Source organism: Nerophis lumbriciformis, linkage group LG02 (genome assembly GCF_033978685.3).
Source record: "Nerophis lumbriciformis linkage group LG02, RoL_Nlum_v2.1, whole genome shotgun sequence".
NCBI classification, from domain to species: domain Eukaryota; kingdom Metazoa; phylum Chordata; class Actinopteri; order Syngnathiformes; family Syngnathidae; genus Nerophis; species Nerophis lumbriciformis.
This window is the reverse complement of record NC_084549.2, coordinates 47,831,513-47,851,364: the sequence shown is the minus strand read 5'-3', so window position 1 is coordinate 47,851,364 and position 19,852 is coordinate 47,831,513. Positions and strand designations below refer to the sequence as shown.

Here is a 19,852-nt window from a genome sequence, read left to right as displayed (position 1 = left end):
AACTTTCTCTCTGTCGATAGCGATCGTGTGTCATGTGTGTGGCAGACAATGCGTGATCACCTCTGTCACCTCTGTGTGCATGCCAATGAGAGCTGCTTCTTGGTGGAGAGAGCTGTGGTGGGACTCATTCGACTTGCCATCCGCTTGCTACGACGAGAAGATATTAGTTCCCAGGTACAGCACATGTTTATGTATGTACGTGGGTGTCTATGTATTTATGTATATGTATAGATCAGGAGTGTACAAACTTTTTGACCGCATTGGGCTAAAAGAGGGGTTGGCAACCCAAAATGTTGAAAGAGCCATATTGGACTGAAAATACAAACAAAAAAGTCTGTCTGCAGCCACAAAACATCAAAAGCCTTATATTAGTCTTATAATGAAGGCAACACATTATTATTCTACACATTTGCTACATTGGAAAACATTAGTAAAACAGAGGCTTCTCAGAGGATTAGATTACTCTTGAAATATGCTGTTTTAGAATTGCCAAATGTATAGGTGTGTGTGTCCAAGTTAAAGGAAACGGCAGTTTGTCTTCTTTAAGTGGATTTATTACAATCTTTGCAAGCTGGGTAGCATAACGTCTATAACGACACACAAACAACTATCAGAAATGCAGCCAATATTACATACAGATAATGTGTCGTGAGACATGCAAATATGAATTAAATACAGACGACAAAAGTAACGGAACTTAATTGAGCTCAAATATACCTACAAATGAGGCATAATGATGCGATATATACATACAGCTAGCTTAAATAGCATGTTAGCACCACAGAACTTTCCTCCAGAAGAACTTATCTTTGTCCATGTGATGTCAGATGAAACAAAAATTGAGCTGTTTGGCCACAATACCCAACAATATGTTTGGAAGAGAAAAGGTGAGGCCTTTAATCCCAGGAACACCACGCCTATTGTCAAGCATGGTGGTGGTAGTATTATGCTTTGGATTTGGTCACATTTTCAGTAGATCCATAATAAATTCATAAAAGAACCAAACTTCATGAATGTTTTTGTGACAAACAAGTATGTGCTCCAATCACTCTATCACAAAAAAATAATAGTTGTAGAAATTATTGGAAACTCAGGACATCCATGACATTATGTTCTTTACAAGTGTATGTAAACTTTTGACCGCAGTGTCCGCCCTGAGATCGGTAGGTTGTGAGTTCAAACCCCGGCCGAGTCATACCAAAGACTATAAAAATGGGACCCATTACCTGCCTGCTTGGCACTCAGCATCAAGGGTTGGAATTGGGGGTTAAATCACCAAAAATGATTCCCGGGCGCAGCCACCGCTGCTGCCCACTGCTCCCCTCAACTCCCAGGGGGTGAACAAGGGGATGCGTCAAATGCAGAGGACAAATTTCACCACACCTAGTGTGTGTGTGACAATCATTGGTACTTTAACTTTAAATGTGTGGAACTCAGTACCTGTGGAGGTTAAACTGTTCACAACATACAAAGCCTTCACAAATGTTTTTTAAATGTGGCTTATCAACGCTTACAGCTGCCAGCATTAAAAGATGAGCCTGTTTTGATGCTAAGATAAATGTCATGTTCTGATGTTGTATTTTATTTTTTATTATATCGTATATGTATTGATTGCTTTTTTTTTCTTTTTCTCTCTTTTCCTTTTCTTTTTCTTTGAAATTGTACTTTTACTGCCTTTTTTACATCATGGCCAAGGGACTAAAGATAAAAACTAGCCTTCTGGCTAATTCTGGCATTTTTAACCATGTGTAGTCATGTGTTTTATGAAATTGCATTGTCCCCTTTGAAATAAACTAATCTTAATCATAATTTGCCTCACGGAGTGCAACAGATCTCCTTCGCATACATATACATATATACATATACATACATATATTCGGTACATATAGATATGGATATATAGATATTAAGAATGTACGCAAAATATGTTTTAAAAGAAAAAACTGCAATATATTATAGGTAAGTCACAAAAATTTTAAGCGCAATGTGGTGAAAGACTACTGTAAAGACAAGTTACGAAAACCGTTAGCAAACCAAGCTAACCATTGGTTACGCAAAAATAATTGCCTTGCAATGCAAAAAAACAACAACAATGTTCCAACCCAATGGAAAAGTCTGAGACATGTCAACAGAAGTGAGAACACAGATTTCAGAGAAGTAACAACATAATAAATGAGATATCAGATTTGATCAAGAAAGAAATACATACAGTACGAGGTGTTTCATAATAGTTGTGTTGATCATTCTTAAATGTGAGGAGCCTTTCCCGCCTGCACAAATATCCTGCAGTGTTTACATCGAACTCAACACCTGTTTTTTGTTTTATAGGTGCTCCTCTCCCTGCGTCTCCTGCTTATGATGAAGCCGCATGTTTTATTCCGGGTCAGCAGGGAGGTGGCTTATGGCCTTCACGAGCTGCTGAAGACCAATGCAGCCAACATCCACAGCACAGACCATTGGTACACACTATTCTCACTGCTAGAATGCATTGGTGCTGGAGTGCAACCACCTGCCGCGTTTCAGTTTACCTCTGCCAGCGCTGACATGGAAACAGGTAAAGTATTTCTACACATTTCCTTTGATGACCTAAATGTAGACAATTGTAAAACACAGATGTCATTCACTGACAAACCACAGCTCATGACTACAAAACACTTATTTTCAGTAATTGACATATAAAGTGTTGCCTTGATTTTTTGAATGATTTGGTTTTTCACTTGTTTTTTGTATACCATCTCAGTTATCGTAAGGCCGAACATTGTACGCAACAAACTGGTCATTTGATTGCCTTTCATTGTGTGGAATGGAGTGTCCAGACACAGAATTCCACACTCTGGTGACTCAAAAGGAGTAACAGTTCCTCATTAATGTGATAAATGTTTTTACAAAACAGACATGTTATTTGTTAACATGAATGTGAGGCTAAATATGTTTAATAAACATGTTAAGTCGATATATATTCTCTTCTTTCTTATCGGTCTTTGCTCATGCCAAATAAAACACTATTATGAAAGGTTTTTTTGTGAGTTTTGCGACCTAAAATGACCTAATCTGCAGCAGCCTTTTAGAAAAGTTGTGTTAAAATGTACAGTGTTTTGAGGTTTATTTTACAATTGAATGTAAGTGTTCTTTGTTACTATTAAGCTAAAAAAATCACAGAATTTCAACACAAATGTGAAAATAATTACTGTGTTGATGTTTTACTCACTTTGTACCACACATACTTAAAAGTAGACCGTAGACATTAGGTGGCTGTTTAAAACAATCCAAAGCACAAATGTTTGTTGTTGGTAAAGGCGATGAGAGATTATCATCACCCTTTAACATTTCTGTCAGGTAAATGATGCCTCTTTGCTAGATCAGCATTGCAATAGAAAATATGTTCTTAATGGGTTACCCTGGATAAATAAATGTCAAATAAATATATAAATACATGTAAACTATGAAGGAATTGTTTGCATACTACATTAACTAGGAGGCTTAGCACTGTAGACAGGAACGGGAAGAATGTCTGAGCTATGCAGGAAGATGACAATTTGGCTGTTTAAACAATAAAGAGTTTAAATATTGTGACATGTTGTTCTTGCTTCGTCTACACTCAATTGGAGCCGATTACGAAGGAATATTGATAAATATTCAGTAGACCAGATACAGAAGAAATATTTCAAACATATACATTCCAGTAGAAAATGAAAAGAGTACTATGTCTGCCTCTTGTGTTTTTCCAGGTGCTCAGTCCGACAGTGAGCTGCCATCCCACCAACCGAGTCAAGTGAGTTTAGATCGTGGGTACACGTCCGACTCAGAGGTCTACGCAGAACACAGCAAGACACGAATACCTCGCTCCACTACAGATGTTGATGTAGCGAGTAGTGGTTGGCTGGTGGTCAGTACCTGCGCATCACATGACTCGATCTCCTTTTGTTAGGGACCTTACCTTAATACTTACTTTTGTTGTTTTAGGTTGGAAAAGATGACCTAGAATGCAACAAGAGTCCACCAGTCAACTCCAAATGTCAACTCAATCACCCACTGGTGAACCAGTACAGTCTGACACTGGGTCAGGACCTTGGCCAGCATGACACAAAGTCTCTCATCAAGTGCGTAGAAACGCTGTCGTTCATTGTCCGTGACGCTGCTCATATCACACCCGACAACTTTGAGCTGTGTGTTCGAGCCATCCGGGTGTTCGTGGAGGCCAGCCTCAATGGAGGTAACTTATTTCAACATGAAACCATGACAATACTGTATGTCTTATTCACTATTTTTTCCCCCCCAGGTTACCGTAACCACGACAAGAAGAAAAACCACAAGTATGACTCTGCTAAGTCCCGTTTGAGGAAAAAGGCTGGAGGAAAAGAGGAGGGTGGGAACGGCACAAGAAGAGGCGGAAGCCTGACTTCTAGCCACCGTCCTTCACGTTCCCGTAGTGATGATGAGGAGGACGAAGGTGTCCCATCAGGTTACCACACGGTGTCATTACAGGTTAGTCAGGATGTAAGTACAGGATCCTTCTTTTTTTCTCTTCTACCTTTTGTGAGCACACTTGTACCCAAAAGAAAATGTTCGACTTCCAAATATATTTTTAAGCCACTTAAGTTTTTGTCATAGTAATAATATTTACTAATATCTTAACCATAATACTACTTAAACTCATCATGCTGGGACAATGATACTTTTAAACTTTCCTGACACTGCCCTATTTTTGATGTGCTTATTGTGTCATTCTCAAATAGCGTTCATCACGTCTTTTACACCTAGTCCATTTTTAGAAGGTAGTATAAGTAAATCAAGGGGCTCAGTGGGTGTATGACATACTGACATTGACATTGCACTGATAACGTGTTAGTGTGTTTCATAATGGTCATCCGCCATCTGATTAATTAAAAAGTCACTACATTTGACTTGCAAATAAAATTACTAGTTTATTAAGATCCCCATTAGCTGCTACAATAGTAGTACTATTTCAAAAATATTAGAGCAAAAGTGCAGAAAGGAATGTGAAATGTACGATTCTGGTCAATGAGCTAAATAGTAAACAGGAAAAGAAAAACATTTACCGGTACCTGTGGTGCGATAAGATCAAAATGATCCAACACTTTGGAATTTTTCCCTTTTCATAGTTCCATTTATTTGTTTTATCTATTTGTTCAGGCTTTTTCTATATTCCATTTAGATGGATGATGAAGACATAAACAGAGGCTAAACACAGCACACCACTCCCAACTTCTTTCAGTATGAGCTGTCACTTCTACAAAGTGATTTAAGTCGCGTTTTAGCGTAAGTCAAATATTATACCTAAATTAACTGCTATGTCACTCACACGGTACACAGAACACATGGGCATAAAATACAATAATAAAAAGATAAATAATTTAGTAATAATTTAATAGGTTTATTGTTGTCTTATAATGAACTTGTTTAACTTTTCACTAGTGATGGGACAAAAGATACTGAAGCATGGATGCATTATGAAACACAAGGAGTGATACTGTGTCCTTGGATGTTTTTATTGCTTTAAGAAATAAAAAGGGCTGATACAACTGCTGTGTTGTTTAACTGGGAATAATGAAACTGTGCTTATCAGGAAGCTTCTTTAGGCTCACAAGTGACAGCGCTTACTAAAAGAAGTCTTGGGTTTGCTATTTGTCGTGATTGACATCAGTTTTCATCATCGATCTAAATAAACTAAGAAAATTACACATTCCAAAGAGTTTATTATTTGGCCCATTGACGAGAGTTGCACATTTCATATTCCTTTCTGCACAACTATACAAAAACCTATTATATTTGCTATTAACCTTATTTGCAGGTCAAATGGAGTGGCTGTATTCAAATCCAGCAGATAGAGAAAAAGAGAACATAACGACACAATGACAAAACTTGACCGATTTTCACTATTTAAAGAGTTGCATGCACTTTCAAGCCTGCACTGGATGTGTGTTACAAAGGAGTGTCTGTGTGGTTGCATCCTATTATGCTGTCACTACATTTTCCACAGCCACAGCTTCTCATCTCACTCTAAAATATTGTGTATTGTATGGCTTTTGAGCCGCGGGTTGCAGACCCCCGGTATAGACCTAAGCTATAAGAGCCCTATTCTCCCTCTTCTCTTATTTGTATTCACACATCCAGCCTGCGGACACGCCCACCCCGCATAAGTTAGGCAAAAGTGCTTAAATCGTGAATGAAAGCAGGCTAATTAATAATGAGTGTAACTTTGCATTGATGCATTTTTTTGGCTGTGCACATTATGTTTTACTCACACTTGTGAATACCATTGAAATCCTTTTAACATATATGACTTTAGATGTGAAAATAATGTATTAATCCACGCAGCGCTTTGTCAGGTGTCACGTTAAGAGTTCTGTTTCATCCAAATATTTGTGAAGACATGACGCGTTGGAGGGGCTTGATAGTTGTGTGTGTGTGTGCTTGCGAGGGGGAATGAGAAAGTTTGATATTAACTCCCAAAAAGTAAATTCAATCAAATTATACGATTAAATTATATTCAGTATGTATTTTCTATATTGCGCAGTCAGAAATCGCACAATTACACACATTTTTTCACTTAAGCGCAAGGGAGAATTAGGGCCCTAAGTGTGAAATGAGACTATGCATATTTTAGTCAAATCAATAAATCATTTGGTTTCCCCTTCCCTGATGTGTGTTTGTGTCTATCCAGCTGTTAGATTTGATGCACACTTTACACACTCGGGCTGCCAGCATTTACAGCTCTTGGGCAAAGGAACAGCAACATTTGGAGGCTGCTGGTAAGAAGATTGAAGCTGACTCACAGACCCTGTGGACAAGCTGCTGGTGCCCCCTGCTGCAAGGTTTGCTTAATTGTACAGATGATATGTGTTACATATGTATATATCAATATATTATCCATCCATCCATTTTCTACCGCTTGTTGCTTTTAGGGTTGTGGGGGGTGCTAGAGCCTATCTCAGCAATAAAATATTTTATTCATCTTGCATTATCTTTAAATGAGTAACCTGACTCCTCTGTTGTTTGGTTTAGTACCAAACATGAAGAAAGATACTCAGTATATGATGCCTAATATTTGGTTAAATATTTTTATGTAGTTGTTCACATTACAAAAAAGTGTTTTCTATTATGAAAATAATGTGTCTTTGAAGTGACTCACATGGTCACATGACACCACATGCACATGTGCACTGTTGTGTTTACATAGTAAACAAGGAAGTTGACAAAAATGTTGTCTCTTGCCGTTTGTGAAGCATTTACTTCGTTTGTTTGGGGAGTGTGGCGTTGAACACCGATGGAACATTGACATTATTTTTTAAAACATTTTCTTTTCACCTGTTTTCTGCTCATTTATTTATTTTCATGTCTATTCTGGTGAAAAATTATCACATTTGTCATTTTTTTTTGACATATAGGTCGGATGAACGTGACCCCTTGATTTCATGTTGCGAGCTTGGTTGTGGAACGCAATTGAGCTAGTAAGTCAGCTGGAATAGGCTCCTGCTCAGTCATGACCCTAAAATAAATGAATTATAACTCAAATATTTCAAAACCTGCTGGATTTTTTGTTAACAAATAATATTTGTTATTTTGTTATTCTATTAGCACTAGCTCAAATTTGGATTCTAAAAGGTACTTTGTAAGAGGCTTGGTATTCACCGCGCTATTAAAGTCACGATTTGGTTCATTTTGGCTACAGTAAAGGAACAAAATACAAGAACATAAAACTGCTGAGCATTTGAACATTCATTATTTTTTAAAAATGAAACATAACTGCTCTCAGGTAATTTCCCAATAAAAATGATATTGTATATCAAAAATACAAATATAGATATACTGTTGCTTTCAAACAAATTGAAGGATTTATAGGCCACATAAATGCGTCTGTGCAATATAGATAGACAAAGACCTTCTATTACAGTACTCCGCGTTCCACCCGAATGCAGCTGATAAAGGCTCCAGCAACCCCGAGAGGGACAAGCGGTAGAAAATGGATGGATGGATGGATGAATAGCTATATACGCTTTGTTTTATTGATGACAAAGCATAAACATTTTCTTAAACATGTTTTTGTTTTGTTAAATTTTATTTTTACCATCAAAAAACAGGATCCGGGCTGCAATTTAGCCACACCTGCCCAAATTAAAACCTCTGTTTGAAGCTCGGCTTAATGACTGTGGCACTTCAATGTTTACATATTCAGGTATTGCTTGGCTGTGCTGTGATGCCAGACGTCAGGTGCGCATGCAGGCGCTCACCTACCTTCAGAGGGCTCTGCTCGTTCACGATCTGCAGACACTAAAGGCTACGGAGTGGGAGTCCTGCTTCAATAAGGTATATTTGCTGGAAAGACTTGGAAAAGAAAGCAAGCATGACAATGTCATAAAGTCTAAAAAAAAAAAAAAGAACAATTTCCCTTGTGGATCATTAAAGTTTGTCTAAGTCTAACTACCTACTTCAAAAGTCAAATGTCTTCTTCTTGCAGGTTCTTTTCCCACTGCTGACCAAGTTGCTGGACAACATCAGTCCAGCTGATGTTGGAGGGATGGAAGAGACCAGAATGAGAGCATGCACCTTGCTGTCAAAGGTTCATAGCATACACACTGTACATACTAGCCACTGTCAAAATACAACCTCTTTTACTTCTTATACAAAACCAATATTGGAGCCTTGAGTATTGGCCGATACTGACTATTAGTCATGTGTACAAGGACAAAATATATTTAATCTAATCATCATTCGAATTAGAATGTTACTGTGTAAATGCACCCTGAAAAAAAAAAATCTGATTATGTGCATTTTCATGCATCACACCTTAAATAGGAAGACTTTACTTTGACATGTGCAAAACATAACATAAATGAAAAGGTCTGTTATTGTTTGTGTTATGGCGCCATCTTTTGGACAAGTTTGTTCACTGCAGGTGCTAAAGAAGCAGTCGACTTCCACTGTGAACAAACATGGCTTTGTGCATTTCTGCTTGTCCGACGTTATCACAGTATTTGGTTATAATTTTTTTTTTCTGGTCACTACTTTTGTTTTAACTCTCTTTTTTAAATGTAGCTGTTCTGTGCCATTTATGTTGGGATATGTATAAGTTGCCGCATGCCTTCAAGTTACGACGTTCTGTGTATGTGTCTGAGGCTAGCAGTCAGCAGTTGGAGTAGCTGTAATGTCGTGAATAAAACAGCTCGTTAAGACGACAACTGGATCGCTTCTTTTGTTGTTACATCGACACATGACACTCCAGACAATACTTTAGTTTTTTGCTAATTTCGTTTTTAAGCAACAAACATTTAAAAGCATTTAACGTTATGTCTGTACATGTTGAATGGGGGGAGACAGCAGCAAGACAACCGCTTCATTCCGAGATTATTAAATTTAGTCCCACCTATAACACCAAAGTATAGCTGACATTAAAGACATACACAGTAACAATAATTCCTACCCAAATTTTCTCTTCCAAGTAGGCTTCATCAGTTCATGCTCATAGACTCAGACAAAATACTAAAATTATCAAAATACGTAAATGTTATTACAAATGTGCCCATTAGTACATTACACATATACTTACATCATGTATATAAAACCTTATTGGAGGTGTTTGAATGTTTTTTAAGGGCTTTATAGGCAGAATAGAGCTGCTCCTTTAGGCTCCATTGTAAGCGGACATTTGATCGGATTTATTTATTACAGTATTTAGAATGCATTAAAAAATGTATCTGTCGTCATGTCTCATAATAATTCCAAAAAAAGTTCAGTTCCCTTTTAAGTGCACTTTTGTCTGAGATAAAGACAGGAATTAAACTAGCAACCTTCTAATCGTTCTGATGGACAATCAGTAATCACAAGAGCTTTTATTTTGCCTCGACCCTTACACTCTTTCATGGCCTTCTCATCATTTCAAATAATGCTGTGTTAGATTGTGTAAGTGTAGCTTAGAAAATGTGTAATGTCGTGTAATATGTGATGTTTTTCTGCAGGTTTTCCTTCAGCACCTCCTACCTCTGTTGTCCCTGCCAACCTTTGCTGCCCTGTGGCTCACCATCCTGGACTTCATGGACAAGTACATGCATGCAGGATCCAGTGACTTGTTGGTAAACATGACCTGTCAATCAAAAGAATGAGCAGCGTGTGGCCGACATGGCGCTTACCTGCGTGCTTTTCCAGTTGGAGGCCATCCCAGAGTCTCTGAAGAACATGCTGCTGGTGATGGACACAGCAGAGATCTTCCACAGTGCTGATTCCAAAACCAAATACTCAGACCTGTGGGAAATAACCTGGGAACGAATTGACTGCTTCTTGCCTCACCTGAGAGAGGAACTTTTTAAACAAACTGTTTTACCAGGTATGTTGATTTCATGTACATTCTTCACACAGCTTCTCAAAAGGAATATCTACTACACAAAGTATTTGATTAATTCAGTGTAGTTACAGCGCACACATGCACGCTCGCAACTTAAAGGTGCCATATGTAATAATTTCATTGTCAAGTCATCATTGAATGGCCCTAATTTTATATGTCAAAAGGCATTAATAAATCATGTTCTTTTCGAATACCTTTATAACAGATGACGGTAGTTCAGCCAGGATATGCTCATTTCAAAATTAGATTTACAGCCCCGAAATATTGTTATTGTTTTCATTTCGATGGCCCGCCCTCCACCGTTGGACCAATTAGAAAGTCTGTGAGTGTGTCACATCCAGGTTGCCATCTATGCACCGCCCTCTTTGTCGAGCTACTGCCACTGGTAAAGTTACGAAACATGTCAGACCTTAGTAAATCTAAAAGGCGTCGTTACGATTCTTAACTTATTCATGACAAAGCCAGGAAGAAAATGAGGATTTGTATCGGGGATGCCTTTGAAAGATGGAGACGATTGAAGGCGGAGGAGATTTTTTCATCTGACGCCAAACTTGCTAACTTCCTCCTTATTATGTAAGTCAGGCATTTCAGTTTTCTTATTACTTGTAATAAATGGAAATGGACATTTCGTAAGTGAAGTGAATTATATTTATATAACGCTTTACATAGTGAAACCCAATATCTAAGTTACATTTACACCAGTGTGGGTGGCACTGGGAGCAGGTGGGTAAAGTGTCTTGCCCAAGGACATAATGGCAGTGACTATGTGTGTATGTAAACTATATTGCCCAGCAAAGTCTATGATCTTGTCTAACAAAGCTAGTATGTTTGTGCAATGAATGCTTAGGAGCGAAGCACCATCACACTAGTGTAATGCTTACTTAGCATGCTAGCCCGGTCAATGACACATCGACATATAGGCTAACGGGGGAAATATATGCCCGTTAGCCTGTATGTCGATGTGTATTCCAACTGACAGTGCAACATAGGTTTTATTCGTCGAAAATATATGTGGATATGGGTAGTGTCAGTGTCTATTTCGTTCTCAATATGCTGATACGCTGAGGAAATGCGTTCCAACATTAGCACGGCTAATTGCGATTTTTGGTACTGTATGTGCATCAGGCACATATGGGGTGGTATTTGCATGGCACAATATGGTACATTACATGTCATGATTTTTTACTTTGTGTATTGACATGGTAGTAAGCTATATGATTTATGCATAAGGTGGTTTTTGCGTAATGTGGGTTGGCTCATAGAATTGCACTCTGCACTGAAAGATGGTGATGTGCGTACATGCAAGAGAACAGTGCGTCAGGTTGGATGCAAACATAGAATTATGCTGAACGGAATGTTCCGGTAAATTTACTGTTGGCCTTGGCTTGCCATCAAAGTAGGCCTATGCGATATATAATACATTATATTTTATTATATATAATTATTTCGATGGTGGTCCGTGCGGTCAAACTAGACATTTTAGCAGGGTAAAGCCAACAATCTGTCCCGACTCCCGACAAAAATATTGCTGCGTAACTTTACAAATACAGTTGGCTAATCGACATCAGTAAAATGTGGCATAATTACTTAGTAAACCATCTTGCAAGAAGCATAAACAAGAGAAACCTACAGAGTAGGACTTGTCGATTGCCATTTGTAGTTCTTTGGAGTAGGATTCGGATTTGCCGGATATCTGGCAACCTCAGTCATGGAGAGTGGGAGGGTACTACAGAATTTTTAGCGTGATTGCAGTACCATTTATGGCCACATTACTACATATGGCACCCATCCATCCATCCATTTTCTACCGCTTGTCCCTTTTGGGGTCGCGGGGGGTCGCTGCATTCGGGCGGTAGGCGCGGTTACACCTGGACAAGTGGCCACCTCATCGCAGGGCCAACACAGATAGACAGACAACATTCACACTCACATTCACACACTAGGGACCATTTTTTTGTGTTGATGGCACCCATAGTATGTTATTGCTCCTTTACGTTACACCTGCACTGCATGCCGTGTGTGGATAAGTCTGACAATTAATACACGTGGACACTTGTAGCATAGATGACAGCCTTGCAATTGCTCCTCCACAGTTATATTTGACAAACCTTCATCATAGAAATTAATAGATAAAAAAAAAATCCACAAAGTCACAATAAAGATACTTAATGAATGTGATTGCTCCTTTACACAGTTATAAATGTATTATAAATGTGATCATGTAAATACAGAAATAACTTGCTGTCATGCTACTGTATATGAAATATGATTCATTTGATGTTCTTGGGGGAGCGTGGTGCTTATATAGTTCATGTAAACATTGTAATAAAGCATGTCACACCTTATATTAGTATCTTTACACTTTGCCCTTGTAATTCTCATAACAAATATTAATATATCAGATCCAGCACCCAGTCCTACATCAGAGGTTGTGCAGCCAAATTCCTCATCACAAACATCTACAAGCTCAACACTCCAACAAGAAGCAGCATTGATGTCTGCAAGTTGTGACTCACAAGGTAGCAGGCCAGCATCACCTCAAGATAACCAAGCAGCCAATGGTAACACAATACTCTTTCATATTCATAAGTATCTGTTCTAATATTCCACCTGTCATCGTCTAATACTCTATTACTTACATATTCATAAATCTTTTTTATTGTCATATTCTAATTATTACCCATTGTCTTTCAGTTGCAGAAGCATTGTCTCCTGTCCCCACAGCCATGCTTCCTATGCCTATGCCTCGAGCAACACCTGAAGGCCAGGTCTCCTCACCTTTGAGCCAGTCTCCTCTCATCATCCAACCACTAGCCTCTCCTCTGCAGGTGGGGGTCCCGCCCATGTCCCTGCCAATCATCCTCAATCCCGCCCTCATTGAGGCCACGTCTCCTGTACCGCTGCTCCCTGCTCCAAGACCGACAAGCCCTGCTGACCAAATCCAGTAGTACCACTTCACTCAATACACAATCTTCACTCAACACACAATCTTCACTCACGCAAAACATTATTGGTCCTCTGCATATTGTAAAAAGTCAAATTATTAATGAGATGTATTATTAGATATTACACTTACTAGCTTTGTCAGATATAATACATAGCTAAGATAATAGCTTAGTATATATTGAGCTACATTTGGTTATTTTCAGCATCTTTAATGTATAAAATGTATCAAGGTATTCACCATACTTTCATTTTTATTTGATGTCTGTAAGAAGTTTAACACCCTTGTTGATGTTGGAGTGTTAAGCAGCTTGTGTGCTTTTGACTGGCAGGACTCACAAGTCAGGTTGAACGTGCTACTTCCTCCATAAAGTCTACTTTTAAATCAGCTGATAGTCATGATGCTGCTTCACCTGTCGTCTTTGCGCATGAAAATGTTGAGATTCCATAAAGGGACAGTTAGTAACTTGCATACTTAAAAGGTTTTCAGTAGCTCCTTTAGCTTTACAGCTTGGCGTCAACACAAACACACGCAATGCAGCCAAGTGCAGTGCGATCGCTTCTCCCCACTTACATGTATCAAACTTTCATAATAGAAAAACTTCAAAATAATTCACAAGTCATAATAATGACATTTAATGCATGCAATCGCTCCTCTACACATACATTTCGCTAACTTTCATAATAGAGGAACTGCAAAATATTTCACAAGTCAAAATAATGACATTTAATGCATGCCATTGCTCCTCCTCCCTTACGTTTCGCTAACTTTCATTATAGAAAAAGTCTAAAATAATCCACAGTCAAAATAAAGATATTTAACGAATGTGATCACTACTCCCCATTTAGATTTCACAAACTATTACTATAGAAAAAGTCCTAAAAATTCCAAAAAGTAAAAATAAAGAAATGAATGCGATACCTCCTCCACATGCAATTTAGATGCATAGTAAATGTGAGCAGGCAGAAACAAGGTATGTAAATAAGATCATTAAGATAAAAATTTAGTTGAATAAAATAATTCATGTTTTATTAATGACTTGTGGTGTATGTAACAAATCAAATAATATTAATAATACTAATACTTGAACAATAGCGCAAACATTGTTTGTGCAGCATTGCTATAAAAGATGATAGGTTTATGGTCTTACTCACAAAAAAATATATAGACCTTTTTTTTGTTTTTTGTTGGGTCTTCAAAGAAAAGATAACACCCTTGCAGGAGTTGTCGTTCTTTAAAACATTCCATCTTGCAGATAAAGTGCAGGAGTGATATTTTGATTATTATATTGTATTTGTTGCAACACAAACACTTTCCCCGTTGAAGTGCAAATTGTATGGAGGAGAAGATGGAGTCATATGAAATGTACTTCACATTCATATTTATATGACACATAACTATTTCATGTCAACTCATTTGCAAATTGACTTAATGTTAAGTTGTGTACAAATATGACAATTTTTGTCTGGCGCATCCTGAGTTGTTTGATGTTATTTATTGAGGAAGAAGTCATGGCCGACGTCTCCATGACAACACAAACCGCTAAAGAGATTAAACTTTTATTATGTTTATTTTCTTGTCCAAAACTTGCTATGGAGATCATGTTTGCTTTATTCAAAAAATGTATTGTGTACATAATATATACATGACAGGTGATGTACTTTTTACAGTGTAATAAAATCATGTGACAAAGCTTTGTGTTTTATTTACACACAAAACCAATGTAATATACAGGGTGTCCCAAAAATTTACATCATTTCGCAGGCCATTAATTTTGGCAATTCTTGTTGAAATAACCTCAAATGTTCCCAGAATGTATAGAAAGTTTAGAACCAGATCAAATTGTGGTATATGTCCTGTCTTCCTGGTAACATTGATGAACTTAAGCAGAGAATCACTTCCACATTGGATAATGTTACCATAGACAAGCAACAGTGTGTTTGGCAAGAGCTTAACTACCGACTTGACGTGTGCCGTGTCACAGCCACAGGCGCTGCACACTTGAACATTTATGAAATCGCTATCAGAATAAACTTATGATGTTCAACACCTAAACTGTTCCATTTCATTGAGCTAGACTTACTTTTCAATATAACTGCTTTTAAAGTGATGTACATTTTTTGGGAGACCATATATATTCACCAATCCAACACCCTGTTTTGTCCTTTCTTGTTTTAGTAATATTTGTGTACTTTTATTACTAGACATGTAAAAATACATGTTCAAATTAGGGCTGTCCTGATTCAAGTTTTTCAATTCAAATACGATAATGATATTGGAGCCATGAGTATCGGCAGATACTGATATTGATCTGATATGATATAAACAGGAATAATACATAATTGTATTATATTGTAGTGTGGAATGTTAGAAAAGGTTTGATCAAGTGAAAATAGTCAAACATAGAACAATGGTGGATATAAAAACACACTAACCTATTAACTGTCTGGAATGGACTCCAAAAATGTGAATATCGTGCAAAGGTTTGTTTATTCCAACAATTAGATTTACAAGGTGAAACTCATATATGACATAGGCTCATAACATCCAACGCAAGATATTTCAAGCCTTCTTTTGAAATAATGTTGATGATTGTCTCACAGCTTTATGAAAACCTCAAATTGAAAATGTCAGAACATTTTGGGTTTCCAAAAACTGTTAATCATGATGATCACAATTATAACAAAGACTTGACATATCTCCTATATCGACATTACTTATTTTAAATTTTCACCTGTATGCTGTCTTTAAATTGGAGTAGTGATTGTTTATTGGATTTTTTTGGCAACACATAGTGGTCGCAATAATTCATGAAGTGACAGTAAGTTTAATGATGCGAACGCGGTTGTTACTGGATACTTTCTAGTAGACATCTGCCTAGGAGAATTGCTATGTGTTAGAAATATGCAACTATAATTATTTAATACGTGTTTATATTGACAAATATGTTGTTTTAGACTGCAATGTTGTTCAATTAAGGACACTTATTAAAGTATGTCTAGTTTGTGTGCTATTGTGTGCTTAGCTGTTGTGTAGCTGCTCCTAGTAGCCTATAACCTACCATGTTAACCTTTTGTAAAATACAATCAAATATGAACCTTGTGCGCTTATTGGAGGACATTTAGATGCACATATAATCTATACTTGTTTTTTTGACGATATTGGACCGATATCAGATATCAACATCAGTTCGGGACACACCCGAGTTCAAACTAACAAATTGCTCTTCTGAAAAAAGAAATGAAATGGCTGCACAACAGGACAAATTATTTTAAATACTGCTGACACTGCTTTTTATTTCAACTTTAAACACGCATAAATTTAATGAGCATTTTTCATTGGTCACCACACCCAGCAGAACGTTTTGAGTTGAGTTTATTTTGAACATGAATACACTTAGAATATGATACATCACATAGTTTAGATCATTTCTCTTAAAATGTCCAAACGGGAGTAGGAAGAAACAAAGCGTATGTAATAGGGGCACAGGCCCCAATGTGGCCTCGATGTCACATGCGCAGTTTGATAAAGTGAAAACTAAGGAAGTTGGCCGGATTCTTTAAATGAACAGGAAAGTCGCTACTAAAGAAGAAAACATGGCCGCCGTAGATCAGCGTGTTGATGGCTCCTGTGTAGAGGAAGTAGTCAGATGATGGAAAACAACTGCAAGGAGGAGAAAGTAAAGAATTGCAAAAAGGAAAGTGATTGTGCTGCACACACGACTGACATAGAGCGACCAAATATGACGTAAAAGTCCCAAATAGGTCGCATTGATGTTTAAATTGCAGTCACATTTGAAAAGATCAGTTTCGGACTACATCCTGATGTGGAAAATATTGAATTTTGAAGAGCTTTGGAGCGTTTTGACTGGCAAAAAATGGTCAATCTGATTTGGTGTCCAGTGTGAACAAAGCCAAAGTGATGCAACATTTGACTATATATATATATATATATATATATATATATATATATATATACAGGTAAAAGCCAGTAAATTAGAATATTTTGAAAAACTTGATTTATTTCAGTAATTGCATTCAAAAGGTGTAACTTGTACATTATATTTATTCATTGCACACAGACTGATGCATTCAAATGTTTATTTCATTTAATTTTGATGATTTGAAGTGGCAACAAATGAAAATCCTAAATTCCGTGTGTCACAAAATTAGAATATTACTTAAGGCTAATACAAAAAAGGGATTTTTAGAAATGTTGGCCAACTGAAAAGTATGAAAATGAAAAATATGAGCATGTACAATACTCAATACTTGGTTGGAGCTCCTTTTGCCTCAATTACTGCGTTAATGCGGCGTGGCATGGAGTCGATGAGTTTCTGGCACTGCTCAGGTGTTATGAGAGCCCAGGTTGCTCTGATAGTGGCCTTCAACTCTTCTGCGTTTTTGGGTCTGGCATTCTGCATCTTCCTTTTCACAATACCCCACAGATTTTCTATGGGGCTAAGGTCAGGGGAGTTGGCGGGCCAATTTAGAACAGAAATACCATGGTCCGTAAACCAGGCACGGGTAGATTTTGCGCTGTGTGCAGGCGCCAAGTCCTGTTGGAACTTGAAATCTCCATCTCCATAGAGCCTTTTAGCAGCAGGAAGCATGAAGTGCTCTAAAACTTGCTGGTAGACGGCTGCGTTGACCCTGGATCTCAGGAAACAGAGTGGACCGACACTAGCTGGACTGCTGCTGAGTGGTCCAAAGTCATGTTTTCTGACGAAAGCAAATTTTGCATTTCCTTTGGAAATCGAGGTCCCAGAGTCTGGAGGAAGACAGGAGAGGCACAGGATCCACGTTGCCTGAAGTCTAGTGTAAAGTTTCCACCATCAGTGATGGTTTGGGGTGCCGTGTCATCTGCTGGTGTCGGTCCACTCTGTTTCCTGAGATCCAGGGTCAACGCAACCGTCTACCAGCAAGTTTTAGAGCACTTAATGCTTCCTGCTGCTGACCTGCTCTATGGAGATGGAGATTTCAAGTTCCAACAGGACTTGGCGCCTGCACACAGCGCAAAATCTACACGTGCCTGGTTTACGGACCATGGTATTTCTGTTCTAAATTGGCCCGCCAACTCCCCTGACCTTAGCCCCATAGAAAATCTGTGGGGTATTGTGAAAAGGAAGATGCAGAATGCCAGACCCAAAAACGCAGAAGAGTTGAAGGCCACTATCAGAGCAACCTGGGCTCTCATAACACCTGAGCAGTGCCAGAAACTCATCGACTCCATGCCACGCCACATTAACGCAGTAATTGAGGCAAAAGGAGCTCCAACTAAGTATTGAGTATTGTACATGCTCATATTTTTCATTTTCATACTTTTCAGTTGGCCAACATTTCTAAAAATCCCTTTTTTGTATTAGCCTTAAGTAATATTCTAATTTTGTGACACACGGAATTTTGGATTTTCATTTGTTGCCACTTCAAATCATCAAAATTAAATGAAATAAACATTTGAATGCATCAGTCTGTGTGCAATGAATAAATATAATGTACAAGTTACACCTTTTGAATGCAATTACTGAAATAAATCAAGTTTTTCAAAATATTCTAATTTACTGGCTTTTACCTGTATATATATATATACACGTTAGGTCAGAAAAAACACAGCGTAACATTGTTGATTTAGTTTGCACATTAGAGTAACAGGAAAGAGAAGGGAGTTATTCGCTTTCATAAAAACGTTATCATAATGATATTATGACATGATAAATGGGTCCAAAAAGTATTTGATAAAGTTGTTATTAAATACTTTTTGGTCCCATTTGCTTTCAACAAAATAAATCAAGTATTGTGAGTGCATCTTACCTTTCTGTATTTGTATATGAAGCAGCAATAGCTATCCTCCGTGAAAATGTACTTTGTATGATCACATTTATTTTGTCTTAAAGTCCAGTTCAGAGAAGTATTTAATCTTGGATACAGTATATAATCCTCCATACTGGCAGGCACATTCATTTAATTAAATTACATTCCAAACAAGAAAACCATATTTTTGCATCTGACAAAAAACACCCACAAACACTGGCTTACTCTAATAGAAATGCCATGTTTGTTATAAATACAGTTAAAAAAGAAAAAAGAGACATGTGTCTGCTAGCTTTACTTCTCCCAGTGTGGCGAGTCAGAGTACTGCTGAGGCATTGAACTGCAAGTTGACAATATATCGCCCCCTACTGTGAGGCAGAGGTACTTGCTGCCTCATGGCTTGCCTTTTCCCGTGGAAACCACGCACACCCTCAATACACTTTGTATGTAGCAGTGGAGGCACCACCTGTGTCTGCCTCACTTCTCGTCTGCTGCGTTATTTTCATCAGGAAACACGGAATTTCCGCGATTTTGACCATGAAAATTATCAAAATGTACAGGAACCACACCAAAATCACATAGAAAGCATAGACCAAAAGAGAAATATTCAAACTTCGTTTTTGAACATCTCATGGTTAAGCCACCTGGTGGCAAGGTGAGGCACTGCCTCACTTGACTGCCCTGACAGCATGTCACTGATATATACAGGTAAAAGCCAGTAAATTAGAATATTTTGAA

General features: G+C 37.8%; 1 protein-coding gene across 4 annotated transcripts in view; it reads left to right on the top strand.

Moving 5' to 3' along the window:
• The window catches only part of gbf1 (golgi brefeldin A resistant guanine nucleotide exchange factor 1), a 227,515-nt gene extending 212,503 nt beyond the window's left edge, over positions 1 to 15,012 (top strand). For 2 of the 4 annotated variants that reach the window (XM_061963834.1, XM_061963818.1), the window contains exons 29-40: positions 21 to 174; positions 2,329 to 2,554; positions 3,729 to 3,886; positions 3,964 to 4,213; positions 4,280 to 4,485; positions 6,686 to 6,836; positions 8,198 to 8,328; positions 8,480 to 8,581; positions 9,978 to 10,091; positions 10,165 to 10,342; positions 12,763 to 12,921; positions 13,055 to 15,011. In XM_061963834.1, coding sequence (XP_061819818.1) covers positions 21 to 174; positions 2,329 to 2,554; positions 3,729 to 3,886; positions 3,964 to 4,213; positions 4,280 to 4,485; positions 6,686 to 6,836; positions 8,198 to 8,328; positions 8,480 to 8,581; positions 9,978 to 10,091; positions 10,165 to 10,342; positions 12,763 to 12,921; positions 13,055 to 13,308 — 2,083 coding nt within the window. In that variant the 3' untranslated portion in view covers positions 13,309 to 15,011. Of the gene's footprint in view, positions 1 to 20; positions 175 to 2,328; positions 2,555 to 3,728; positions 3,887 to 3,963; positions 4,214 to 4,279; positions 4,498 to 6,685; positions 6,837 to 8,197; positions 8,329 to 8,479; positions 8,582 to 9,977; positions 10,092 to 10,164; positions 10,343 to 12,762; positions 12,922 to 13,054 lie in introns of all 4 variants that reach the window. The other 2 variants (XM_061963809.1, XM_061963827.1) reach the window with 2 other exon arrangements.
• The last annotated feature ends 4,840 nt before the right edge of the window (positions 15,013 to 19,852 follow it).